The sequence below is a fragment of the Platalea leucorodia genome (genome assembly GCF_965183815.1).
Source record: "Platalea leucorodia genome assembly, chromosome: 4".
Taxonomy (NCBI): domain Eukaryota; kingdom Metazoa; phylum Chordata; class Aves; order Pelecaniformes; family Threskiornithidae; genus Platalea; species Platalea leucorodia.
Window position 1 is genome coordinate 30,962,218 of NC_138826.1, and position 27,060 is coordinate 30,989,277.

General features: G+C 42.7%; 1 protein-coding gene across 1 annotated transcript in view; it reads left to right on the forward strand.

Annotated features, from left to right (window-relative positions):
- The window catches only part of CDHR1 (cadherin related family member 1), a gene marked incomplete at both ends in the record, with an annotated part of 46,748 nt that overhangs the window by 7,057 nt on the left and 12,631 nt on the right, over window positions 1-27,060 (forward strand). The window contains 11 exons of the mRNA XM_082311091.1: window positions 2,690-2,835; window positions 3,691-3,741; window positions 5,070-5,159; window positions 5,658-5,744; window positions 7,445-7,561; window positions 9,249-9,392; window positions 12,302-12,380; window positions 15,278-15,378; window positions 17,059-17,262; window positions 20,181-20,333; window positions 24,950-25,114. Coding sequence (XP_082167217.1) covers window positions 2,690-2,835; window positions 3,691-3,741; window positions 5,070-5,159; window positions 5,658-5,744; window positions 7,445-7,561; window positions 9,249-9,392; window positions 12,302-12,380; window positions 15,278-15,378; window positions 17,059-17,262; window positions 20,181-20,333; window positions 24,950-25,114 — 1,337 coding nt within the window. The remainder of the gene's footprint in view (window positions 1-2,689; window positions 2,836-3,690; window positions 3,742-5,069; window positions 5,160-5,657; window positions 5,745-7,444; window positions 7,562-9,248; window positions 9,393-12,301; window positions 12,381-15,277; window positions 15,379-17,058; window positions 17,263-20,180; window positions 20,334-24,949; window positions 25,115-27,060) is intronic.

Here is a 27,060-nt window from a genome sequence, read left to right on the forward strand (position 1 = left end):
AGATCAATGATGTCCTTCATTACTTGCTCAGAAACCTCAGTAATCTCAGTCTGTACCAATATCAATGTTTCTTCTCACATTCAGCAGCAAGAAAATTCCTGTTTTCCTTATAAGAAAATTCCTAGAAAATGTAGGAGAGAAAATTGTGAGATTGGAAGAACAAGCCCAGGTTCAAATGTATTCACCTGAACTTTCACAGTCTATTCTTCTCTAGCACATGCCCTGCGATCCCTGAGGAGTGGTTTGCAGTTTGCGTACTACCCACGTTGGTAGTTCAGGGCAGTCCCAGTCACAGCACTAGACTGTCTGCCTGGTTGTTGCCCGCAGGCTCCGAGAGACCCCAGATGCCTGTTGTGGTCTCCATCCTGTTTCTCCACTGCACAGACAGTGCTGCTCAGCAGCTGCTGCAGACATCCACACCTGCTAGAAACAGGCAGGACAGCCAGTGGTATATAAAGTGGAAGGGGAAGGAAAAGTGAAGAAGGGAGGGCAGAAAAGCAACTAAGAAGTAAAAACTTGTAATGACCGAAAAAGGCTGAAGAGAAGCACTGTATTTATAATGATGTCAGTGAAGTGCTGGCAATTGATGCCTGAATTGTCCATTTGGCCCCAGCTGTGATTCTAAGATAAAGCTTTTGAAAAACAAGAATAAATGCAGTCAGTGCTGGTGCTGCAGATCCTTCAACACTCTTGAAATCTCTGTCTCTTACGTAGACAGCTATATCATGAGGCAGGTGTCCTTTCAGGACACTATTTTATATCAGCCCCAGTTTATTCCTCTCCTTGCATTGCTTTGCATTTACACAGTTCAGCTGTTACAATCAGAGAAGTGTCTCATCATACTGCTTATTTTCTTTCCCTAATAATTTTTGGGGACCTCAGTTACAGATGTCTTGTTATTTTCAACTCTGTTTTATGGGAAAAGTCCAAGAAAAATGTGGAAAGTATTTTGTAGTTTTGTGAATCTGTTTTGCAAATCTTGACTATTTGTTGGCTGCCTGAGCTAGCTCATAACAGGGTCTGTTGTTTGTGCTCCTGTGGGCCCATTGGTTTTTGCAATGTGAACATTTTTCTGTATAAAGTTGCCCAAATATCGCCCTGGTAATTATCATAAGAGAGTTTACTCATAAGTGAGCACAGATCCCACATGGGTTGGCATAATGTCTTGCTATGCAGAGAAGACAGCCGTGTTTTCTAAGTATCACCGCTGATGCCTGGACACTGCATGTCCATTAAGCCCACTGATCTGTTTGCTTCACGTTTTGTATGCCAAGCAATAGCAAATGAGGAGCGAAAGGTTGCATTGCAAAACTGAGGAAACATTTGAGAAGCTGACCTGTCAGTGCTGTGGGCAGGACCTCAACCAAAGCTCTGGAGTTAAACAGAAGCTTATGGATCTGGTCAGTGAAAAACTCCACTGCAGAGAGGATAGGAGAAAAAGATTATGACTTTTGAGTACAGAATTAAAAATATCTCAAACTCAGGGCCAGAGTAGTTTAAAACTGGAGTCTTCTGTGTTCCCTTTAACAGTGTTCTTCCTTAACTTTATGCTAACTTTCTTAGCAGGGATCCTTCCATCATATCTTTGTGTCCCATGCACAAGCAAAACTCACTGCTAATCCATGAGTTGCTTGGCTACAGTATTTCCAGTGCAGAGAACTTTGTTAGATGTAAAGCAGAGTTTCTGTTCCAAACCTCTGCAACTTGGATATCTCAGGTAACTTACTCAGGGCACAGTGGATTGGAAAGAAACAACAACAGTGGTTTATATTTCAGGCTCAGTTAACTGATATTTGTAAAGTGCTTGAAGTTATTTGGATGAAATATTGATGCACAGTAGAATGACAGACATGTAAGTTTTAAAAAAAGTAATACTAATAAACCTTCACCATGTTTTGAAAACGTGGGTGTTGTAACTCCCCCAGGAAGTATCACTTCTGATAAACAAAATCAGTTTACTGGAAAAACTGGCACCAAACTTCTCAAATGTTTAAAAATAGAAATAACAATCTCTCTTTCCCCAGCTTGTGAAAGAAATACATTGATGAGTTTAGAGAATTTATTCATTGGTATGAGCATGAGTGGGTGTGTTAAGTAGAGAATTTAATGAGAGGGAGTTAATGAGGGGGAACGAAGTAGGAAAGAAGACTTCTGCATCTATTAGTTCTGAAAGTGGAAAAGTCTGCAAATGTCCTTGCATCTCCTGAGCTTCAGAGCCTGGGTCCAGTCCTGTGGGAGCACTGCCTTCAGCTGCCGAATCCTCTGCCTGCTAGTTTGCAGTTTCGTTGTTCCCATAGAGCAGAGGTGTGTGAGGGCCTTTTGGTACTGCTGAGATTGTCACCCAGTCATACAACAGCATCACTTCTGACTCACCTGGGCTGAGAGTTAGTCAAGAGCTTGTCATCTATGTAAACACTATGATGTGCGCAGTATTGATCTAGCTGTGGTTCCACAGGAAAGGGCCTGCAGTGAGAGAAACCAGCACTGATAAACTCGGTTTAACCAGGAGGCTAAAAAGGGGCAATCAGGGCTATTGAACTATCTACTTATCCATATTTCCCAGTGAGTGGGTTTGATTCACGAAAGCTTTGCCTGCCACAGGGGAGCTAAGTTTCTAAGGAGCAGACCACTGAAATATTCACTGATTGAAGTAACCACAGGGAAATGCGGTCGAATGCCAATTTTTCAGGTACCCATGTGTACACTCTGAATGGAACTGATCCAGAAGGAGATCCCGTGACATACGGCCTGGCCTATGAAGCTGGATCAAGACACTACTTTTCTGTTGACAAGAACCTTGGAAATGTTACGCTGATCGAGGAGCTTGACAGAGAGGTACAGTGAAATGGCACCACTCCATGTGTTCATGGAATTTCCTTCAGTTTAATTTGATCCGTGGTTTTGAGGGACAATGCCAACTTATTTACCCCTGAAACCTGTAATATACTTTGCTATTCTGAGACATTATACTTCACCCATCATGTTGTTTTCCAGTTGACTTGCACCACTGGCACTGCTATCAAATTTTTCAGCAGCTGTCTGTCCAACTTTTGCCAAAAGAGAAGTTTACTCTTTATTCCTATCTTTCCCCACCCACACCCCATCAAGAGCTTAGGGGCAGTTACAGTCCTCTTATCCTCAGACAGAGGACTCTCCTGTCATTAGAAGGAAGTAGAGATTTGTGTAAGCAATGTTCCAGGACACTTCTCTAGTTACATCATAGCCCTTCAGCCGATATGTAACCATATAGGTTAAAGATGTTCCCAGCAATAGTGGCCTAAACGCAGCCTTATTCTAGGAACACAGGCATCGAATCCTTCTTGTCTCCTTTGCTGGGAAGGGTACATAGTACTTAGTAAACCCTTCAAAACACTGTGTACTGAGACAGAAGAATTTTGAACCAATCGTGCCTTTTTAGGGCGTGTTTCTTGAAAAAGATGACTGATTTTCACTAGCACTTTACAGGACAACAGGGATTCCCAGACCAGCCATCCCTTGACAGTAGCCACAGAAAGTCCAAGGAGCCCCGCAGCTGGAGCCTCTGAAGGATCTTCCTAGCCTCTGCTGTAATTGCTTTGTGGTGTTAGTTGTTACTTTTATCTACCTGCTGACACACATTTAAATTTGCAGTCCCTTTTCCAATCAGGGCAAACACCATTTCTCTAACAAAGGAATTTTCTTGGTTTACAGAAGGAAGATGAGATTGAAGTTATTGTCAGTATTTCAGATGGCCTGAGTACAGTAAGTATTTAATTATGCTGTAGCTTGTCAAACTGTCTGTCCCCACATACCTCCTCCTATTAAATTACCTTACAGGGACTATCTCATTTTAACAGAAAACATAATCTCATTAGAATCTTACCTCCTGTTTCAAGAGCCGCTGAACTCCCAGTAACTCAAGTCTCACTCCAGCTTGTTGCTCAGCTATTTGAGGATAATTACAATGTAGTGTAAGCTGAAAGACTGACTTAGTGGCCTGTAGAATTACAGCAGCTTCCTATGAAGTTTCAATGTCAGCTCAGTAGGATTCATACCTAAGAAAGATCTGGAAGGTTTTCAGAGAAATGCATGACATTGTTGGATACCCAAGAACTGACTGTTCCTCCATCCCCACGATGTTTCTCTAGCATGACATTAAGAAGATTTGCTTAGGCTAAGATGGTGGGGGTTTTCTTGTCTGCTGCTGAATAAAGCTTTGATCACATCTAATTATTAAGGACTTACCTGAGGCAGTGCACAAGCATCCAATCCTAGTTTTACAAATTTCCTTGGCATTTTCGGTTTATGGATGGGTGCTGTCACAGCCAGGATGTTAGTCTGCCAATAAGAGGACTTGGGCTTCATCACTAGAGGTGCCACAAAAGTGGGACCCTCATGCTGTCCACAAGACTGGATAACTCTAGAGCTCTTCCTCACCTCAAGCAAATTAATTGAAATTACTACAACGAATGTTTGGGAGGTGCCAGCATCCTACAGGCACAGCTGCCCTGGAAACCTCTGTAAATAGGAAATAATGGGATCACATCCACATGTCCACTTGCAAACAACTGGGAAGTTTCATTGGTCAAATATGTTTGCTTCTGTGTTTTTAGAAAGAGAACATGTTTTGTTCAAGATGGATTTTTACATCTTAGTAGCGTGTATTTGTACATCCAAATTATACATGCTATTAACCTAGTATCATGATATCAAATGAGGCATTAATGAATGCTCTTGGCTGTCAGGTACCAACTTTTACAGTCTTTTATGTATCCTCATAAAATACATCATATCTTGAATGCCATAAAGAAGAAGAAAGACTTCTGAAAATCAGCCCCAGTCTGTAATTTATAAAGTACTCTGAGACTCCTTATTTGGTTTGGAGATACCTGGGTGTTCTCCACAAAGCAAATTCTTCTGGATTATGGGATTTTCTGTATTTTCTTTTATGTGCTCAGTTTTGGTAGTGCAAAGATATTCTATTACAACATAATTTTTCATTGCCTTTGACTACACCTTAGTAGGCAAATGAACAAGTACATGTTGAAAATCAGCTTGAGTCATAATATATTCTTCATATTCTACTCCAGGTTTCTGAAAAAGTCAGGATCCTTGTAATGGATGCTAATGATGAGAGCCCAGAGTTCATCAATACACCTTACATAGTCCAAGTCCCAGAGGTTGGTGAAGTTCCTTTGCTGGAAGTATATTTCAATAGGATGTAAAGAGGAGCTAGTATGTTTTCAGTAAAATAACAAGATGTGCGGGACTAACTTGCATTCTTTTGCTCTAGGGTTTGGGTAGATATTTAATATTCACTGCAAACTTAGGGAATAAGTCTGTAGGTACTTAAGGTGTGCTGTTTTGTGGGTAAGCTCCAAGATGTGAGTCATTGGGAGTTTTTAGAATTACCTTCAGTGGGAATAGGATACGGTCTGTTTTAGCTCAGATTTTCTGTCATTTTTATTCCAAAAAGTTTTTCTTCCTTGTTCTTCTCTGGTTTCCTCCATTTTTAATCTCTTCCCTCTTTTCTTTCTGTTCTTTGGTTTCCTCAATGCATTTATATTTTTTCTACCATCACTCTTTTTTTCTGGCTCCTTGCATGCTCATTTTTCATTTCTTCTAACTCACTTGGTTTTCCACTTCTGTGTGACTCTGGTAACTCTTTCTGGTCACAGAACACTCCCTCTGGCAGCAGCATCTTTAAGATTGAGGCAATGGACAAAGACACGGGTTCTGGAGGAAGTATCACCTACTTCTTGCAGGTAAGGTATTACCTGTACCTTCAAAAATTATCTCTCATTTACTGAGATCTCAGAAATCAGGTTAAAAAAAAGATTTTGAGGGTTGAGCATGCTACTAGTGTCTACAGGACCAACTTTGTACCATGCACAAGAAAACAAGCATTGACAAAACAGATATTGTCTGATTGCGAGCAGCCAAGTCCAGTCCAGCAGGCAGAAGGAGGAGCTGGAGTTGCCACTGTCACTCCTATGCTTGCCAGCAGGACTCCTCGCAGCAGGGCTCTTATTGCCCCTTTGGAGTGACGGGGAGAGCAAGTCATAACTTGTAATCTTGTATGCATATGGGATTTCTAAAGCGTGAAATAGCTTTCTTTAGAAAGCAAAATGCACTGGAAGCCCAAATGTGGACTTTAGTGTAGCAGGCTGATGCATAATTGAGACCTGGATCACAGTGCGAAATATGAGATACTGTCTTCTCACTGACAAAGCCGTGCCTGCTTGAAACCAGCTCTTCAGGTATTGCCCACTGGTGAAGAACAGAAAGGGATCCATATTTAAAGCTGAACTTCTGTATTACAGACCTTCTGCATGCCAAAAGGGCAACTTTTTGCATTATATCCTTCAAATTCCTTCTTCCTACAGGCAGCTTCATCCAGATTAGCTGCAGTTCCCCTTATTCAAGAGGCAACACAAAAAAACCCAAAACCAATTTCTTGCAATATTTACTTTGGATACAAATACGGAAACATGTTGGAAGATATTTACGTAGCACTAAAGCTAATCCTGTTAAGAGCTTGGGCATACTGTGAAAGAACACCTTGAGTGCTTTGTTGAAATTTAGTTTTAATTTCACCAATTATGATCCATTTAAAGTACAATATGTGCAGGATTCAATTTTGCACGGGGCTTTTTCCAGTAAGCTGATAGACCATTAAGCCAAGGAACAGCAATTTCAAACTTCTATGTGTAGTTGATATATTTGTGTGGCAAAAAGGTTACTAAATACATGTATTTGTTGAAAAAATGTTGCCATGTCTTCTGGCACAGTCTCTGGGAATTCTCAGGTTGCACAGAAAAAAAACTCTCCCAAAGTCTGATGTGGGCAGGTGGTGATGTCTACTGAAAAGGCCAAGATTATCCAACAGTGACCATTGTGTATGGATACCCAAATGGAAGTGTCTTTATAGATATCTCCAGTCCAGAAGAATAGAGGGAGATATTTTTTAGGCCTTTTTGGAAATTGGATGTCTTTTAGGTTTCATTTGTATATTGCAAAAATCGCCAAAACACCACTCTATTGACAATAATCTATGCATGCAAACTTCCTGCTTTTTTTAAGCCAGTAGAACTTTGAAACACGAAGGGATAACTCCTTTTTTCTTCTTCCTTTTCCCCTCATCTTTTTTTCTGTTCAGCCTCCCAGGCTCTTTCCATGCAATGAACTGTCTTAACCAAAGCTTAAGATTTCACAATGAAATACTAAAAGATTTTAAAAAATCCACATTGCAGGTAACTGATTTATTCTGAATAATGAGAGACTCGTTGGTTCATGAATTGTTCATAAACACACTGAGGTGAAATTCATCAAATACATTATTCACCCAAACCGTATCATTATCCTAGTCTTTTCCCTTAGCAGATGAAATAGAAGATGAATCCCTACGGCAATCTTATTTCCGTGCCTCTAATCTCTCACTGTTTCTTCTTTTCTTTTCTTCTAGAACATCCATGCTAATAAGTTTACAATAGACCGTCACAGTGGTGTCCTGCGCATCAAAACAGGGGTCACCCTGGACTATGAGAAATCAAGAACACATTTTGTTGTTGTCGTAGCCAAGGTATAAAGCTTTTATCTGAAACTAGAGGAGGTGGGGGGTTGTATTTGAGTAGGACTGATTAGTTCAAATACAAGCGTGACTTAAAGGGTTGCTGAAACATGAAGCATAACATTGAGGCAGCAGAGCCGCTCCCTCTGTAACATCTGGAGGTGTGGCGGGTAACAGGGAAAAGTGAGGGAGGAAAGGTGACCAGTGTCTGCTGCTGAACAACATCTGGAGGCATTTAGGAGTGGGTTTCCCACATTTCATTCAGGTCTCAGTGCCAGGATAGTGAGCCCCGCTGAAGAAAGTCACCTGTGAGTTTTGAGAGTCACCTAGAAGTGAAGGGTTGGTGTATGCAGCCCCGGTTTCAAGAAGCATCAGCCTTTGGGCAAATGCAGGTGCCCAGGGCTCCCTTGTGCTGCCCAGGGCATGGCTCTACCACAACAAGGGCAAACCCTTGGCAAGCAGGCAGTGCGGGTCGCAGTCATTAGCCACAATAAGAGATAGGGCACAGCTGGAGCCAGTGCAGCACAAGTGATGGACTTCTTTTCTGGAAACATCTGTGGATGTTTCTTTCTTTCACTTCTCTGCTGCCTTGTGGCAGGAGCTTATTCAAATCCTGCAAACGTTGCTGCACATCCCTTCTTGCCACTGTCATTCTTAGCAGTGCTGTGCCTGTGGCACAGCTGAGGATTCATAACAGGCATTAAAAGTTTATGGATTCCAAAGCAAAGTCTCTCAGGATTCTGTGGGGACCTGTGACACAGACAGACTTGCATGGGTGGAAAGAGGATGATTTTGCTGTTACTGATGGTGACTTTGAGTTTCTCATGTTTTATGAAAAACATACAGATCTTTTTATGTATTTATTTAGCCAGGGTTCATTTGAGGAGAAGTAACAAAATTTGGCTTAAATGCTGCCTTTGGGGCAGTAAGGAGGAAAAAAATGAGCATATCTTTTCCAAAAAATGAAATTTTTAGAATTGGTGCAGCCGACATGCTGAACAATTCACACTCATACACCAGCATGACTACTGACCTTCAGCCAGTGCTCTGAGACTGAGGGTGTTAAAAGCTTCTGAAATTGCGAGTCATCTTTCTAATTGGCTCTGCTGTATCAGTAGCACAGAGTTGATTGTACTCAAGTCCCCAGAGACTGTTTATACACTGTGGCTATCTAACAGTTCTTGGCTGCAGAGCTACTCCATGCTTTCCCTTTATCGTGTAAGAGTCCCTAGGAGACTTTGATCATGTGCACTGTTTAATTTCCCCCCAGAAATGCACTACTTTGCTACTGTGCATTGTCTTATGTTTATGACAAGACTATATGTGGGATGAAAAGCTGTAGACCTTAGTCACTGACTTTTTGCATCAGTTTCTAGCATTTTTTTTTCCTGCAAAATACCTGAATTCCCTGTTCCCTGTGTTGTTGATAAAAGATCATGTATGACTGCATATATTGGCATAACCACTTTTAATATAAGAAATTACTTCTGAGACACTGCAAGCTGTCTTCCTAATCAGAGAGGAAGCAGGGCAAATGGAAAAGAGAAAGAAATAGGGCAGCAGAGTTTAATCTGTGTGTTGGGAGAGAGAAGGGATTCCTGGGACTGTGCTTCTGAAGGCTCATGAGGTACATGCAATGCCATAAGCTGATTTGCAGACATGTTTCAGCAGAGGGATCTAATGATGACTTCTCTTCTAGGATGGTGGTGGGAAGCTCAGGGGAGACAACAAAGTGTTTTCAGCCACAACAACAGTTACTGTCAATGTGGAGGATGTTCAGGACACTCCTCCCATGTTCATCGGGACTCCCTACTATGGATATGTCTATGAGGATACACTCGCAGTAAGTGTTGTATTTTGCCTGTAGGAGAACAAGCACAATCTTTCACATCTCAGTCAAGATGGCCCTATGGTTTCTAGCACAGGCTTTATTGGAAACTAGGACCTAAACTCTGATTTAACTCCTAGGTGAAATGAGCTGACCAAATCTCAGACTTGTTCTTACTTACATCCATTGCAAATTTGCCATGCAAGGCTTCCTGTTGCTGTCATTAAAGTCAAAAAGGATTCTGCCCATTTATGTTGGTCTAAGCCCAGACAGTGACTAAGAGCTCTTCCGTAGCTGAGACCTGCAGAGGCACTTGGCTGAAGACTTAAGCAGATTGCCAGTTACCTCACCTGAACACATCATGCTAGAAGCTTTTGTGTGTTTTTGTGCTGTGTGGTCTCACAGTGCTTTTGTTTTCTAGCTGATGGGTCTGGTACCAGCAGCTGGTTGTGCCAGGTATGGGGAGAATTTATGCCCGAATGCTCTAGACTCTTTGTGCTGTCCCATGGACATCACTTGGGGAGAAGCAATCCCAACATCCCCAAAATACAGAATACTTTCTGCTCAGTGATGGCTAGATAGGCAGAACGGGCCAGGAAGTCCTTCCAGGCCTAAAACCCACCAGATTATCAAGCAAGGAGGGACATGCTTAGAAGAGCTCCTGTCTGTGCCATCGCCTCAGAAATGCCTATTGGCAGATTTGCTTAAAAGGGAGTATACAGCTTAGCAAATTTAGTTTATTATATCCACCACGATGGTTTCAGCCACATATTATTCTTGAAGCTGCAAACTAATGAATTTTCTCTATATCTAAGCAGTGGCGTGATATTGTGTATGGATCAGCTTTCACTCTGATACATAAGATTTAATTAAAATTTTCTTCATACGTAGGACAAGAAATGGTATCTGCTCATGAAATTACCCAACATTAGACTATTGATCTCTTTAGCACTGTGATTGCGCACTGTTCAGCTGATCTTCCCTTGAGTTTTCAGGAAAGATCGTGTCTTTACTTTCTGTCCAAAACTCCAATGTGCACCGCAGCCCTTGCGTGACTGTATACTGCAGTTCGGTTCATAGACTGTTACATTTCAGCAGGGCAGAGAAGTAATGTTTGTGTACTTTGCAGGTGTTTGGAATGAATGATATTATGTACATTGATTTATCCTGCATAGTTACGTATAGATCTTGAAATAACTATCAGGTGCATACATAAGTGAGTGTTTACCATGGAAATGAGAGTCAATAAATGTTAATTACATCCAGCCTGAGCTCATAACTTACACCGTTATGATATTATAATGATGGAAGCATGAATCGGTCCTTCCCAGTGTGGGTTTTGCTATTAGAATGAACTCCACAGAGAGAGATGCACTAGCCGATTTTAGTGTTGTTTACATGTTTAGTGTTAATTTTGTAAACTTGCTTCTTTTCTCCTTGGTGGAGTTGTCAGGATTTACAAGTACCCTGTCACCTTCATAGGGACTGCACTGCATTTTGCCCAGTAGGCAGATTTTATTGCAGCTTCCAGCACAAATGATAATAAATACAGTTCTGTATTTCCAGTTGCTCTAACAGAATCTTGCTCTTGTTTGAAAAATTCACTGAAGGGTTGTCATGAAAATGTTCCTTGTTGCCATTTGTGATTAACTGACAGTTACGTCAACATTCCCTGGTTTTGCAGCCCCAAACAGTAACACTTCAGTTCAGAGGCCTAAATTGCACAGCTCATTGCCACTTGGGTGAGCATTTTAATACTGACAGTCGTCGTCCCTCTGAGTTGATAGGAGTAGTCACACGAGCAAATGGTCTCCAGTACACAAGTTCTGTATGTATGGCCCACGGCCATGTTACTTGCGCAGAAAGCAAAACACTGAAGGTTTAAGGACAGTTAAATCACTATTATTTCCATCACAATTTTACGCCCTAAATGTTCTGTGGGCCAAGTTACTTTGTGATCCCCTTTTTGCTGCCTGTCTGAACTTAGGTAGGACCAAAATGACCTGATGACTCCTCAGCAGTTGCCTGTGTCTCAGCACACTGTGTGGGCCATGGGGCATGCAGCAAGGCCGGGAGCCTACACAGCAGCTGCCAGAAGGCATCTTGGTAGTGACCCAAACTAAACCTTGGATCTCAGATTGACTGCTCCAAATCCTCTGTCCAAGACTGTGGCTCAGGGTAGGTGTCCCTGGGCACAGCTTCCGATTGCTCCTGCGGCCAGCCAGTCCCTAGGCTGAGGCACCCGTGGCCACAGGGGTTCTGCAGCTGTTTCCCACCCGTGCTCTCGGCACTGCTGCAGCAGTGGGCACAGAGCAGCCCGTGGGAAGCAGTGCAGCACTCCTGCTGGTCCTCTGGTGCTCACCCAAAGCTGAGCTGGAAAAAAAGACAAGAGGATGGGGTGCTGGGCAAACTGGCACCGGTCTCTTGGCAGGCGCATGGCATGCCCCGAGGCTGCAGCAAGCCCTGGCCCTCCTGGGGCAGCTGAGGCCCACACACCAAGGTAGGTTGCTCTGCCATCGGTGCAGGCAGTGGCATGGCGCTGGCAGCAGGCTGGCAAGGGCAGGTCACACAGAGGCTCCATAGGGAGTGAGCAGCAGTGGGGCTGTCCCCGCTTTGTATGGAGGTACAGTGCATGGGCTGCGACACACCTGGGAACAACTATAACTTTTGATGTAGGAACAACACAGAGTTGGTCAAAGGAGTAGCATCCAGCTCCTACTCTGCAAAGCCAAGCACTGATTTTTTCTGGCTGGGAGTCAGTGGCCCTTGCTGTGTTCCCCATACAGCACAAGCAAAAGTACCCACTCTTCCCCCCACACCTCACTGCAGAAAGACTTACAGAAGTTCAGTTTATTAATACGCAGTTGCAATTTCCCTCTTCTTTGATCTCAGCCCATAGACTGTGATTTCCCATTCCTCCCCAGGGCTCTGAGGTCCTTACTGTTGTTGCTCTCGATGGAGACAGAGGAAAGCCTAACAGTATTCATTACTGCATCGTGAACGGTGAGTAGACTTGTCTTGTGTGAAATCTGAAGGGCAGTCGAAACTAGATCTGACATTAAATTAGAATGGGATGTGCTAGAGTTTAACAAAGCTGAGACAAACTCTCATGAAATAATGTCAGGTACCTTGAACAATTCCAGAGCCCTGTCTACCAGAGAACAGCCAAGATATGATTCACTGAGTTTTAGTATCTGCTTCACAGAACTATGCTTGGAGTTGTTAATGCTGCTGATTTGTTAGGCATCAGTAGCCTGCTTGTCATTTCAGAAAGTGTAAAGGGAGATGCATTCACTGCCACTGAGCATCTCTATCATTTAAGCTGGGAGGCGAGAGAATGCATTGGGAGACCCAGACATGGTATTTAGAGGGATATTTTTATTAATATGTTGATTAAAGTGGCTAAGCGGTCAAACCTCTGGTTTCTTGGAAGAAATTATATTTACCAGTGAAGAGACACTGGCTGTATACTGCAGTGATAGAAAGCAGAAGTTATCAGAAGATTAATGCTTTTCATCAGCTATTCTGAGGGTGTCTGTCGCATGTCTTTTAATAGCATAAATGTGAGATTTAGCTGAACGGATGATTCATTAGCTGGTGAAGTCAACGACTTAGCTCAACTAAACTCCAAGCTACAACTTCAGTTTTGTTTGGTTCTCTCTTCCTACAAAAAAAGACTTCCATGGCAACAGGGCACCCCAACTCCCAGGTGTGAGAGATCCCAAAATTTCATAAGAGAAATCTGAGGTGTAGTTGCAGAGCTATGCAGTAAGTTCTTCATTGTGTTACGTGATCTAAACAGCAAGGTCTAGAGAGGACAAGAGAGGGTTGCAACTGAGGTTTTGCCTTGATGTGGGATGAGACCCATGCTGAGGTTCCTTCCCCTCAATGCAACAGAATAGATAGAAGAGGGTAAAAGGATGGTAGAAACATTGAGAAAAAAAAGTTGCAGAAGAGAATAGATGGAAAATGAGAAAAGGTAAAAAGAAAGGTGGAGAATGAGTAGTAGAAACAAATAAGTGGGAGGAAAATATGCCAGACAAGGGAGAAATTGAGTAAGGAGAATAAGCGAAGGTAGATGAACCAGGGAAAATGTCAAAGGGAAATAGGATTAATGAGAAAAGATATTAGATTTCCAAAGAAAATAAAGGAGGACAAAAAAGGTAAGTAATTAGGAAAGAGTGGAAAATGAATATGGAAGTGGTTGACGGATAAGTAGCATAAAGTATGACTTAATGGAGAGCAGGCTTTCCTCGTGCACATTAACACAGGATTTTGTTAGCACAAAATGGAAAAGAGGGGAAGGGAATATGCTTTTAGTGCATAGAAAGTTTAAGAAATAGAGAACAGAAGATTACAACAGGTTTCTGGCCCTGCACCTCAGACCCTGGCATTACTCGCGACAAGCCATTATTCCAATACCTGCAGGCTGAGTTGTCAAGGAGCAAGAAAATACTAACAGCAAATAGGAAATTATTTAGTCTTCATAAGAATTTTTTATCCAGGGAGTGTGGGATAATTTTAGAAAATACTCCAATCCTCTGAACATGCTGTATGAAGGAACACACATAATGCTACATACTCTGAGTTACCAGTTTCCCTGCGATAACTAGACAATAACATGAAGTATGGTGGCTTGAAACCACTATTGACTTAAGCTTCTTCTCAGTCAGGATGTACTTTCCAGGCCAATGTGTCTTAATAATTGACCATTGTATGAGTCGATATCTGTTCAATGTTGTGTCTAGTGTACTTTAATGAAGTTGCAGTTATTGCAGGTATTAGCAAAACGGGACCATTATCAGATGGTTTAAAAAGCAGCACTGGAATTGAGTTAGAGAAAAAGTAAAATGACTGGGCTTTCAGGTAATCACCCCTTATTTCTGAAGGCTTGATCTCCTCCATTGTAAGGGTTTTCCTCTCTTTTCCTTTCAATGGTAGGCTCTGCCACAAAGCATAGATTGTGGCCAATACCATAGGTGAGGTAGCATGGAGGGGTGCCCATAGCCCCTTGGCAGAGCAGGGCAGGGCCCCCTGAGCTGCCAGCTGGTCCCCTCCCCAGGCATCACCCTGCTTTTGGCTGTGACGGCGAGATGTGATGAGACGCTGCTGCCTCTCTGCAAGCTGGCATTTGCTTCAACACAAATTCACCAGGTCTCAAGGGACCACGGCCCTGTAACTGATCTGCTCAGATCAATGGAATTTAGGTCAGCAGCAAAGTCAGCCTGCAGTTCTGTCCTGCCTGTGTCAGACTCTGCCTCAATGAAAAAAAAAACTGGGGTTTATCCCAGATCCTCCAAAATCACTTTTTGTTCAGGACAGCCTTGCAAAGGGTGAGAGTTTTTTAACAACTACATGTCTAAGGCACAAAGATGCTTCTCCAGAGATGCTGTCTGCAGAAAGAGTGACTATGTTTCTTTCAGACAGATTGTCAGACTTCTCACCTCAGCTGATATTAGTGAGAGAAATGTTCTTGTTTCTCAGAGACTTAATTATGCATTTGCTAATTAAAATAAGGAATGTCTATTTTTGTCTAAACCAGCATATAAAGAAGACAGCATAACAGAAATGAATACCAGATTTGCATGCGTGGTTGCTGAGGCTTGAAGGGAACCTGACCAGTGTGGGAAGAGGAAAGTGAGGGCAGCTGCCCACAGGGGCAGAGCTCCACTGAGCTGTTCCTAGGGGAGGAAACCCTTTTTGGCCCCCATCTGTGTTTTCATCTCACTGTGACCAGGCATAGAAATTCTTCATTTTTAAAAAGCAGCTTCAGATCTACTCATAGATATAGATACACATATGGACAAAGATATGCTTAATGAAGTATATGGTTGATTGCTCATGCTCGTTCAGAAAAAGGAAGTGTGGCATGTAACTACAGCATTTTGGTTTTATTGCAGGAAGTGAAGGTTCATTCGAAATCAGCAACACAACTGGAGCCATTTCTGTCATAAAAAGCCCAAATCAACTCAAGAAAGAAGTGTATGAACTAAAAGTTCAGGTATGTTCTGTGGCCACTTGAAGACTGTTGGTCTTAAATGCCATGAGTAGGTATGATTGTCTAAAATAGCTCAATTTATAGCCAACTTTACCTGTTTTAGAAACTACCTCCTATATTTGAGGAGCGTGCCAGATAGTATAAAAGAGAATAAGCTGCTTTTGTTCCTTGGGATATTTAGTGTCTCAAATTACTTCTTTCAAATGAAGTCATCTTGTCCTAATTTCATCTCTGAGTCTCGAGAATCAACATCCTTTACAATATGTAGATAACTGTTCTCTGTGTTTTCAGATTTTATTGCTAAACTGGGAATTAATGTCTTGTAACCTCTATGTGATGAGATAGGTAACTGTCAAATCTAGGATTAGTAACAGGACTGGGGTAGATCATGCAACGTCATATCAGTATCTACTCTTGAAGCATTGATCAGCCACATATAAATACATGCTAACACCTTGATAAGCTAGTATCAGTGTGACAGGCTGCATTATTTTAAGCAGTTTCTAAAGACCAGGAGTATAAAAATGTACAGTTAAATTGTGAAGACTGTATCAGTTTCCTTCAAGCAAATGCATATTACAACCATGAGAGTTTGTCATGGTAAGAACAATATTGTCTAAAGGCAGCTTTGAGGCCTTGCACGCTGTCAGAACCAGTCACCATTTCTTCCCCTAATCTCTCTGGTTTACTGCAATCTGCTAGTGCTTTCCAGATGCAGGATTAGTTAAGCCCTTGCAAGCTTTTCTGACCTCCTACTTATATCTGTGGTGACCCAGAGCTTGTGCAGGCTACAAAATCAGCCTGAGGAACCAAAAGGGTGTTGTATTACCCAGTGTAGGTAGTGACAGGCGCCTCAGTTACCAGACTAGCATCTTCAAGGAAATTTAGCAGTCTAGTGCCTTTGGTTTTGAGCCCTTTGAGCAAAAAAAACTGTTAGAGAGAGCTGTTTTGTTACAAAAACACCAGCCTGAGTTTCTGTCCTGACAGAAGAAATGTCTTAAGTTCAGTCCAGTGAATCAGGCTGCATGTTGGAATTGTTGAAACTCAGACAGATTTGATCTTTCAGTTCAGAAAAATGCCAACTAGGTTTGCTTGTCTGTCTAAACTATATCCAGCTTAAATTAAGCTCATCTGGACAGCAAAGCCGAATTGTAAATCAGAGACTAAATCTCAAAAAAAAAAAAAAAAAGCGTGTCATTTTTCTTTTTCAAATACTTGCCTAAATAACCACAAGTACAGTTTTTCTCGCAGAGTTTTCAAGGCTGCAGTCCTTGCCTGCAATGTGAAAATCAACTACCTGTGGTACAACAGCAAATTTAAAGATTGTCTTCCTTTTCTAGTCTGTCAACACTTTAGGCAAGCAATTACCCTGCCTCTATTAGATTATCTGTCTTTAGAGAACTGTTTTCACCTAGGGTAAGGTGCTAAGCTCACAAAATGAGGAGGAGAGGTTTTTTTGCTGGAGTTTTATTGGGACTGGTTTATTACCGTAATCTTCTAATCATCATAAACTTCAGTGTGAAGAATCTCAGTGACTGAGATTTCTAGAGAAATATAAGGCTGTGAATCTTTGTACAAGTTAGTGTGTTAGGGTGATTTGTACATGCAGAACAATACCTGAACATGGAACTGAGGAAAGAGAGTATACCCTCATCATTCTTCTCTCTCTCCTGCCTGCTGCAGGCATCAGAAGTCAGTCAGGAAGGTGATGTCTCAGTGTACGCTTTTGCCATGGTGACTATACGGGTGGTTGACCTCAACAACCATCCACCAACGTTCTATGGAGAAAATGGTCCCCAGAACAGATTTGAACTGACCATGTACGAGCATCCCCCAGAGGGTGAAATCTTGAGGGGATTGAAGATTACAGTCAATGATTCAGATCAGGTAAGTGGAAACTATGTGGACTTTCAGTTTTCCTGCCCCATTTTCCCAAAGACTAGAAAAAGCTGTCAGATGGGGAAATGTCATTTTAGGAACTCAACTCTTTCACCTGCATTCCCCAAAAGCCTAGGGCAGACAAAGTAGTCACAGGGTCCATTACCACCGAGAGTTTGGACTTAGTCTGTCATATACTGTTATGTCGATGAGAAGGGTGGTCCTAAAGCTGCAGCACAGTTCTTGTGGTGACTAAAGTTGAACAGTCCTTGTGAACTTCCCCTAACCACTGGTTACATTCAGTTGTTGTCAGTGTAATGTCCTAGAAAGTACTCCCTTTGGAGATTTACTTAGACCTTCCAATCACTTTAATAACTTCAAGTGCAGTTGCTGTCTGTATCTTCTCAGGCCCTGCTGGAAACAATACAGTCCGTACCCTTACATTGATTTTATTACAATATATTGTCCTTCTGGCCCTTATGTTGCAGCCAGAGGCTGCAGTGCATGCTTTGATAAATCATTCCCCCTGGAGTGATATTTTTAGGTAATCTTAAAAATTATGCCAGAGCCAAACTAACTCTAACCTGATAAAGGAAAAGGAAAGAAGACTCCATCCATCTCAGCCTGCTACCTAACTGACCTGTGATGCCCATAGATACTATGGTGATGGTTGCTATAGGGATCCCTAAGCTAAATACTGTATGAATGGCATCCATCTGAGTTAGCCTGAGGTTAGGTGGTGACAAGAGAAAAGCTTAATGCATCTGAGAACTGTATTACTATTGGAAAGAGTGCTCTTATATAACCGTGCTCAGTATTGTGCTGTTTTGACTGTATTGTAGTCTATCAAACCCACTAGCTTCTTCCCCCTCCCTCCTGCTGCTCTGCAGCAAGCAGATAAATGACTGCTTTCAAAGCAGTGCTACGTCTATCCTGCTATTGTCACAGGGGATGTTGCTGCAGAAGGAAAGAAACAAAACCCATCTCTTCTATTTAGAGACAAAATATATACATATCATGTGTAGGCGGACAAAATATTCAGGCTGCAAGGTAGGCTATAAAATAAGCAGAAAACATTTCTAAATACACTGTATAGATTTCTCAAGAAGTTTCCTAGTACAGTTGGAGTGCTTTTCTTTTAAGGCATAGAATGCAATGTTTTCCCTTCTGTACAAGAGGACTATATAGAGAAGAAAATTAAACATATGTCTGTTTCTGTCACGTCATTAGTGACTCTTTCTTTTGGGGAGTGGATGGTACAGGTGAGGAGGAGGAAGCTGTGGGCAAGGTCTATTTCAGGCCTACAGTTTGATGGAAATGCCATCTTTACTTGCAAGAACGTTATGCAGAAATTTCTTCCCCAGCCCTCTTCATCCAACAGACAAAGCTTAGGGCTCAGTGCTGTTGTTCCTTCAGCCATTCCTGTGCCCCACGGCTGTCTGCTTGGAGACATGTAGCAGCATGGCTTGCTCCGAGCAGATCTGGGTTGAGTGGATGTCACTGTCAGAAATCACTCAGCCATTGGAGGGAGGCAGTTCTCTCCCTGCCAATGCCACCGTCCCTCCAGTCATGTACAGTCCCACACGCAGAGGACTTTGTATGGTCAGACAGTCCCCATCAGCACTATTTTCCATAGTCCAGCAGCTCTGGCTTTGTGTGTTTGGCTTTACTTCCCAGCAAAAGAGAGCCTGTTGTCATCTCTGTATCTGTGGGGGTTTGTATGACCAAACAACACAGACCACTGAGTTTGGATCCAAGATTGTTCTGGTTCCCTTGGGGGACTACTGCTGAATACTTTTCCTCTTGACATGAGCTAAGGTTGCAGCAAGAACTGCTCATAACAAGTCCTCCAGGGATACAGCTGAAAGTAGAGTTATCCTGTATGAAAGTTAATATTAGAAATTCTTCATCTCGAGATTCATGCTAGGGGGAGAACATGGCACCAGCCAGGCAGTGAATCTGGCTGGTTGTCACAGTGTGTGACATTGGTCGAGAAATCGATGAACCGGGGGAGTTGGTTAAATGGGCTCAGCTCATTTCCATGCCTCCCCGGTAAGGCAGAAATATAAGAATCCCCATTTCATCTTTTCTTTTCCATGCTCCAGTTTCATTTAAAAGAATTGGTCTGTCCATCTGGCTCTGGCTCACCCTTCCCAACTCACACACAAGTGGTGGTAACCTTCTAGATATTGCTGCTTCCCATGTCCTCTCTGGCTAGAAGTTTTATCTATATTATGGGATTTGGCTTCTCGCTTCACCTGGAGTTGTCAAATATGTGTCATATTTCATCCTGCACAAGTGGAGCTCCTCTCTCCTCCCAAGTGCATCAACTTACAAAAGGTTTAGTGGCTGTAACTCTGGGCTAGCTTAACCCAGTCAGTACAAACCATGGAGTACCACCTCTGTTTGGAAATTGCAGATCTTTGTGGCTCTGCATCATCATCCCAGGCTGTGAGCTCTTAGGACACAGGCTGTTTTTTTGAGGGGTGCATTGTCCTGACTTGGGCAGTGCAGTTGTTTTTCCTTGCCAGGAACCAGGAGGAGGCAGGACTTGCCTGCCAATGTGCACGTGGTGTCAGCTCTGTCACCTGTACTGTCTCACAGTGTGTGGCGCGAAGGCCAAGGCTGCATGCTGCAAGAGTCCCTCTCTTAGCCAGTCCTGCTGCAGGGTTTTTTCCATTATGACTGAAAGAATAACCAAGCTTGTCAATCTATTTTAAGAAAAGCTCTGTCTGTCTTCTGACCAGGGCTGGAGGGATTATATAACTAAGCTTCTTAGCAGTCTCTTGCCCAGGGGATGGAGAGCAGAGGGCTCTAAGCAGTAAGACTCATTCTAATTTTATGCAGCGTGAAGAAACAGAGCCAATCTAGGCTGTAAGAAATGCATCGTTCACTGAAAACAATGCCGTATCTGCTTTCATTCACAGGGAGCCAATGCTAAGTTCAACCTCCGTCTTGTTGGACCTGGTGGCATCTTCCGAGTGGTTCCCCAAACTGTCCTGAATGAGGCTCAGGTTACAATAATAGTGGAAAATTCTGCTGCTATTGACTATGAAAAATTCAAGGTGTTAACCTTCAAGGTACTTCTGCTTTCTGGGTCCTCTCTGTCTGTGTATAAGATATGTGTATGATGGCTTATGTATCCGATAGGATTTAGCTTCTTAATCCACCTGGAGCTGTCTGATCCATTGTCAGTGACATATACCATATAAGGGGAACTAATTTCTGCCCCTTGTTCATCAACTTTCAGAGGTTTAATGGATGCATCTGTGGACTAATTTAGTCCAGTCAGTGCAAAATGTTGACTATTATCTCTCTGTGGAAACTGCACATGTTGGTGGCTCTGAGTCATTCTAGACTGAACCCTAAGGGTGTTATTTCTGCTCTTACAATGATAAATTCACAGGATGAAATCCTAATTTCTCTGGAGCCAGAACTTTACCTGCTTAGTCCTAAGTAATTTGGTTCACGATCATGCTTTTGAATGTTGGCAGGCTGAAGACCCCAGCTGACTGGAAGATAATTTCCCAAAATTGCTCACTGCCTTTGTATCTATCTATATGGCCTTTTGCAGACTGATCTGAGGCTATCTCACCCATGCTCCAATCCAGCCGTACAAGAATCAGCTTTCATCCAAAAGCGGGACCCTTGCATTATCACCTTCCCTCGTGGATTCATTGGCTCATCAACAAGATAATTAAGTAGCCTGGTTTTGTCAGCTGCCTCTGAACATGAGTATAGATGGTTCAGTTCTGACTGCAAAGAATGGCGTATACAATCCCTGTAATTGGTAAAAAAAAAAATTGCCAAAACTATCTAGCTGAGTATTAACATATACTAGTTTTGATTTTGTACAGAAAGTGGCATTTTTAGCACAGTCCAGAAGCCAACTTCCTGGATTTTGTTCTCACCCCTGCTACATGGTTTGCTTTGTGTCCTTAGCAAGTCATTTCACTGCAGTATACTTCGTGTCTCCTCTTGTAATGTTCCTTAGTCATTTTGAGCTTCATAGGTTATAGATGCTACAAAAATAAGAGGCATCATTACTGTATTAAAATGGAAGATTCTGAAAGGGCTATAAAGTGCTACCGAAACTAATTATAATAAGCGCACATTTATTCAGGTTAAACTACCAAAAGACCAGTAAAGAAGTTACACATGGCCTCCTCATGAATACTAATAGAAATCAAAGTAGTTAATGTGATTGCCATGAACACTGAAAGAACTAATTACCAGGAAAAAGGATATATATTTTTTTAGCTTAAGCAGTTATTCACTTTTTTTTTTTTGGATGAAATTATTTCTACTGGAGAAAGACCATAAGGCTTTGCTAAAAATGCAGAGCCTTTGTCTAGATTCCAAATGAAGAACATGCAGCTGGATGATATGGTAGTAATATATGGCAGTGAATACTTTATAAAGACCTCATTGCTGTCTCCATTTCCCTGAAAAGTTCAAATCGCTTCCTACCCAGTTTTAGTTGCCAATGTAGTCATTCTGGTTAGAATTTTGGATTAAATATATTCTTATTTCTATTTAACATGTATCTCACAGCAGCTTTGAGAAGCTATTTTCAAGGGTTTTTTTTCTGTAAACAATGATCCATCTTCTCTGGTTTGTTACTGAACAGTAAAATGCCAGAGAAGAATTAAAGCTAATTTGACTGGGAGGTGCACTGAAAAACTACCTGAAGCAAAGGCTACTAGAGAAAAATCTATCTTCCATTTAGGGCTGGCTCTTAAATGCAGTTGGTAGTCAGGACCTCCTTCATTTTCAGCCGTCCAAGAACTAGAGTGGGTTTCCCACGGTATGGCAGCTGTGGTAATTCGTACCCCTCCAGCCTGGCCTCTTAGATCTCACGTCCCTCTGCCACAGGGGCCAGATGTTGCTGTCCAACCTTGTCATGGGCTGACGTGCTTTGGGGGCCAAACCTCCTGCCTCCACCCCCTTCAGCTCAGAGTACATCCCGCCTTGACAGGAGCCTGGACCTACCTCTTGCATTCTGCAGACACTCACATCTCCTGCAGAACAGGACCAGATGAGGCTGCAATTATCTTCAGCTGCCAAAATCAAACTCTATTTTAAAAATTTACTTGCCACTTTCAAGATTATATCTCAGTTTGCTCTTCTGGCACTTGTATTAATTGTTGATGCATAGTCCTGTGAAGTAATAGTTTTATGCTATTTTTTCTCTCTCTCTGTATAAAACAAACAATACAGCTCTGCATAAGACATTGCAGACAAGTAAGCTGACAAAAATCACTCCCTGAAGGAAGATGTTGTCAGCATGTTGACATAGCTGGACTATGGCTGCTAAAAGGAAAGGGGATAAGAAATGAATGTAGAAAACAAAGTAAAAATACTAAGCCCTCATAAGGTGGGCTGATTCCAGCAGCAAAGATTATTTCACTGCAGATGTTATAATTTAGTTATAGCTCCACGTGCACGATAAGCAATAAGATTTTATCTCTGTCCTGCTTTAGGAGCTGAGATTGCTCATGAGCAGGTTTTTGCTGACGTTTGCATGGCTGTCCCTTCAAAAATTTCTTTTGCTGTAACACCATCCAAGACTCCTAAACACAAAAGTTAGCACAGAGACGCAGTGACCAAACTCCCCTTTTAGAGCAGATGTGTCCTATAGTAATTACAAGCAATCCTTCGAGATTAATTTCTTCAAGAACCCTTTCACTGTTTATTTCCAACCATTATAAATGTTCACACAGTAGGAACAGCTCCAGGAGATGATACTGAGATAGCCTTTTCCCTGTCTACTTAAACTGCCCAAACCTTGTCACCTCTGGGTGATACAAGCTTCTCCGAATCTAGCAGAGCAGGGACTTGAACACAGCGTGTGCCCCACAGCCACTGAGCAGTGCCACTGCTGGTGTGCATCTCATGCTGCCTGCCCCACAGGGAGCCGTGGCATGGCAGGAGAGAGGCCGAGCGCTCAGCGAGCGGCACGGGAAGGATGAGCTCCCACAGCCCTCGTCTCAGTGAGGTGCTGCACCAACGGAGCAGGAGATGCTGTGGTAGCCTTGCTCCACCTTCCAAAGCTCAAAGCTCACGTAGGCATTCACCCTCTTTGAGGGAGCTCCCGGGACGTATGTCTACTGGGAATTAAACCCCTGCAGCTAGATTTTTCAGTTGAGCCTCTCATATCTCAGTTAAATGTCTGCTCACTAGTCTAGTAGTGGTGTGCTGCCCTCAGTAGGTTTCTAGAGCTCTCCTGCTTTGTGTTAACTAGGTCTCTGCCCAACCATGAAAACCAAATGGTTGACCATTGGTCGCTGTGTTAGTTATTTGAGTTCAGCCCCTACAGAGCCCAAGACCGATGTCCTAGTGCTGATTCTGTGTGATGCAGCCACCTGTCAGGGACCAGACGCCTGAGCCGGAGGCTGTGAAGGGCTCAGTGTCTCTCGGTACCTGTTGCTGAAACTGCTCTTCCTTGCTCAGTCGCACTCCACTTGAGCAATAGGCTTGCTGCTCTGCCAGCTCAGGCTTCCTACTGACATTCCCCTAATCTACTGAGGAGCAAACAGAGACACAGTAGAAGCACTGCTGCTATTTTGTGTTAGATTAAGAATAAGAGAGAAAACATTCGGTGTCAAGTAGCTGAAGTCCTGCGGAAACGTGCTTGTCTGAGGCTTTGGAGGTAGCTCACCAAACTCTTGCTCAGGTCTGTTCCCAAGTGGGGATCTGAGAGCACCCTGCTGCCTACTGAGAACTGCCACATGCCAGATGCCTGGGTTATCCTCTTCCTTCTCTGTGGTGGCTGCTCTTCCCTGCATCAATTAGCTGTGCATTAAGGGCCAATGTGAGAAACCAACTTGTTAACCCAGCAGTGCCACCCCTGAGCTGAGGGATGAGATAGGCATGTACTAGTGTTAAGCTCTGCTGCCAGCCAGCCAGAACATCCATGCTGCTGGCTTCTTCCCATCCCTGGTCTTGCTGTATGTGGTTGCCTGCCCTTTCAGCTGAGCAGAGTTATGAGAATGTGTTAGGCCAGAGCTCTCTTCCTCCTCAGAGGCAGTGAGGCAATTCAAAACTCACGGTGGGTATATGCTGAAGTCCTAACCAGCATGAGGCAGCGAGGGTAGAGTCCCAAGAAGCCTGGTGGTAGGAGTTCTCACAAACTTTGTGAAATGGGATTCTGCTGTACATGCCTGATCCCTGACCATCCTGCATTTGGGGTGGGTGTACTGCTGCTTCCAAACATCCCAGGGCACCGGTTATCTCATCTCTTTACTCTGTTTGGTGGTTTATTGCCCTGACTTCTTTCCTGATGAAGAATTTATGCTTCCTCTGCAAAGGATCATGATTCAATTTACGTGATTATTCAAAATTATTCAGTGCTTATGTTTCCCTAAGTTCTAGGAGCTGCCCAGGCATGGGTGTTTGCTTGTTTCTGTTATGGTTTTTCAAGCTGTGTTGGTTAGTCATGACCAATCACATGTGTCACGTGAAGTCTAATATGTATACACAGGTTTGAAGTTCTCTTTCCACAGCTTGATTGCCCATTGCAAGCATGCACAAACAAGCCTAGGCTGTACACTGACGTAGCTCATCATCTCCCTGTTTTTGAGCTGTCTGGTCCAACCAGGCTAAAATGCACCAATGTGCCATGGGTAGTGGAAGGAAGCTCCTTAAGAAGTAATAATAACTGCTTTGTAGTAATTTCCTGATTTTCTCTTCTTAGCTTCTTGCAATAGAGGTGAACACGCCGGAGAAATTCAGCTCAACAGCTGACGTAGTGATACGCTTGCTGGATACCAATGACAATGTCCCAAAGTTCTCCTCCGACTACTACATTGCCAGGATCCCTGAGAACTCCCCAGGGGGCTCAAACGTAGTTGCTGTTACAGTAAGTTTCCTTCATCTCTTAAGAAATGTTCTCTTTTCTAGGTGTCTGTGGAGACAGTTCAAGTACCTTAAAAATAGTGGACAGAGGCAAGTAGCAAATCTTACTCACCATTCAGCTTCCAGACTGAACTCCAGTTCCTTTCCAGAATCAACAAAAAAAAACCCACTTCTGAAAAAATAAAGTTTTAGGCAAACATTTTTCAGAACAACAAATTTACTTTGGTTTTTAATTAAAAGCTGTCTGCTTGTAAGACAAATCATATGGTCTGTGAGTAATAAGAAAGCCCCAGTCAAATCACTGTCCAGCAGGAAGATTCAGTTATGACTAAGCGGAATTGAATTTACTGGATTTGCTTATTTAAGTACGAGTAAAAAGAAAACAAGATGGCTGCTTAGTAGGTATTAGTCTCCTCCTCCTGGGAGGAATCTGGCTGCTAAGTGCATAATTAGACAGTTAATGAAGGCAAGAACAAAACATTAAAATCCTTAGAGCTGGGAAGGAAAGATCTCTGTGTGTCTTCTCACAGTGGGAAAAATATGCCTATAGATTTTCCAGTATCTCACATTTTCATAGAAAGAAAGTCAGCGCATTACTTGGGCCCTATGTGCTGCAGAAGCATTTCCAGCCATTGGTGTGAGCTGTATCTCTTTAGTGCAGCTGCTAGGACTGGAGACAGATCTCATGTTGCAAAGCCAAGAAAGCTTCTGGCCATGTGGGGCTCGGTGGGTGATGCAAGTCACCTTGCAGAGGCCTCATGGGTAAGGATGATGGTGGCAGGTTGCCAGTGATCTCCATCTCAGGCTGGCTGCAAGTAAAAAAGAAAATTAAATAATCAGAGTAATAAAGTGCTGAAGGCAAATTTTTAGGGATGGAAGAATGAAAGAAGTGGAACAAACAAAGCAGAATAGGTTATTAGAGGAAACAAATATGAAAGCTGTAGAAAACAGAGACTCCCAAACACCACTGTCTTTGCAGCAAGAGGAATAAAAAATTCTTGGAGGTAGACAGCAAAAAAAGAAATTTAAAAAGAGTTTGCAAAAGCAAACTAGCCATTCTGAGCCAAGGTGCAGAGGACAGTGTAGCTGAGGAGTCCATGTAAAATTTACTGTCCTGTGCTGTCAACTCAGTACTTGACCCAGAATCACAAATATACTTGACAAAGTGAGATACTGCAAGTACTCAGGATGGCAATTCTGGCAGAAGTTCCAGGTGTGCAAATGTTTTAGGAAAAGTTAGGCAGTCCTAAAGTAGACTGCGGTGAAAATTATGGGGTGAGAGAATCTGACGAGATTCATGTCAAAGAACTAAAAAAATAAAATATCAGCAGGGCTGCAGGTGTGTTATGTTAACCATGCAGGAATCAAAGACAGTGTTCCAGTTTTCAAATATTTAAACAGGAAGATGAATGAACCAACCACTGCCACCACGAATTTTGATGGCCAGATACAATGGTATAACACCTCCTCAGAGCTATCAGAGAAGCAGGAGCTTATGGAAATAGCGGTTGCCAAATCAATAGCTTTCCTAATCCTGAGCTAAGAAAGGAAGCCAACAAGAGTCCAGAACAAAGATATCATCTGGTATAGTATCTGACTAAAACTCACACAGGCACAAGAGTGATTAAAATATAAACAAAGCTGAAATATTGTGTTTAGATTGAAACATTTGTTATGCATTACTTTAAATCGAGTCAATTAAACAAGCAGAGGCTTAAAAAGTACTCTATATTACATTAATATTTAACTGATAATTAGGAAGGCTTGAGAGTGGGCAGTTTGTTCACGTCATTGAGGTTAGCTTCATCTCTATTAAAGGAAGGATTGTTAAATGTCAATAGATGGAGCCATCTAGTGGCTTTCTCCCTGCTACAGCCTCTGGGCACCAGCCTGGCCAGGAGACAGGCAGCATCTTAGCAGCTTCCCTGGGACAGCCAGTGACATTTCCCG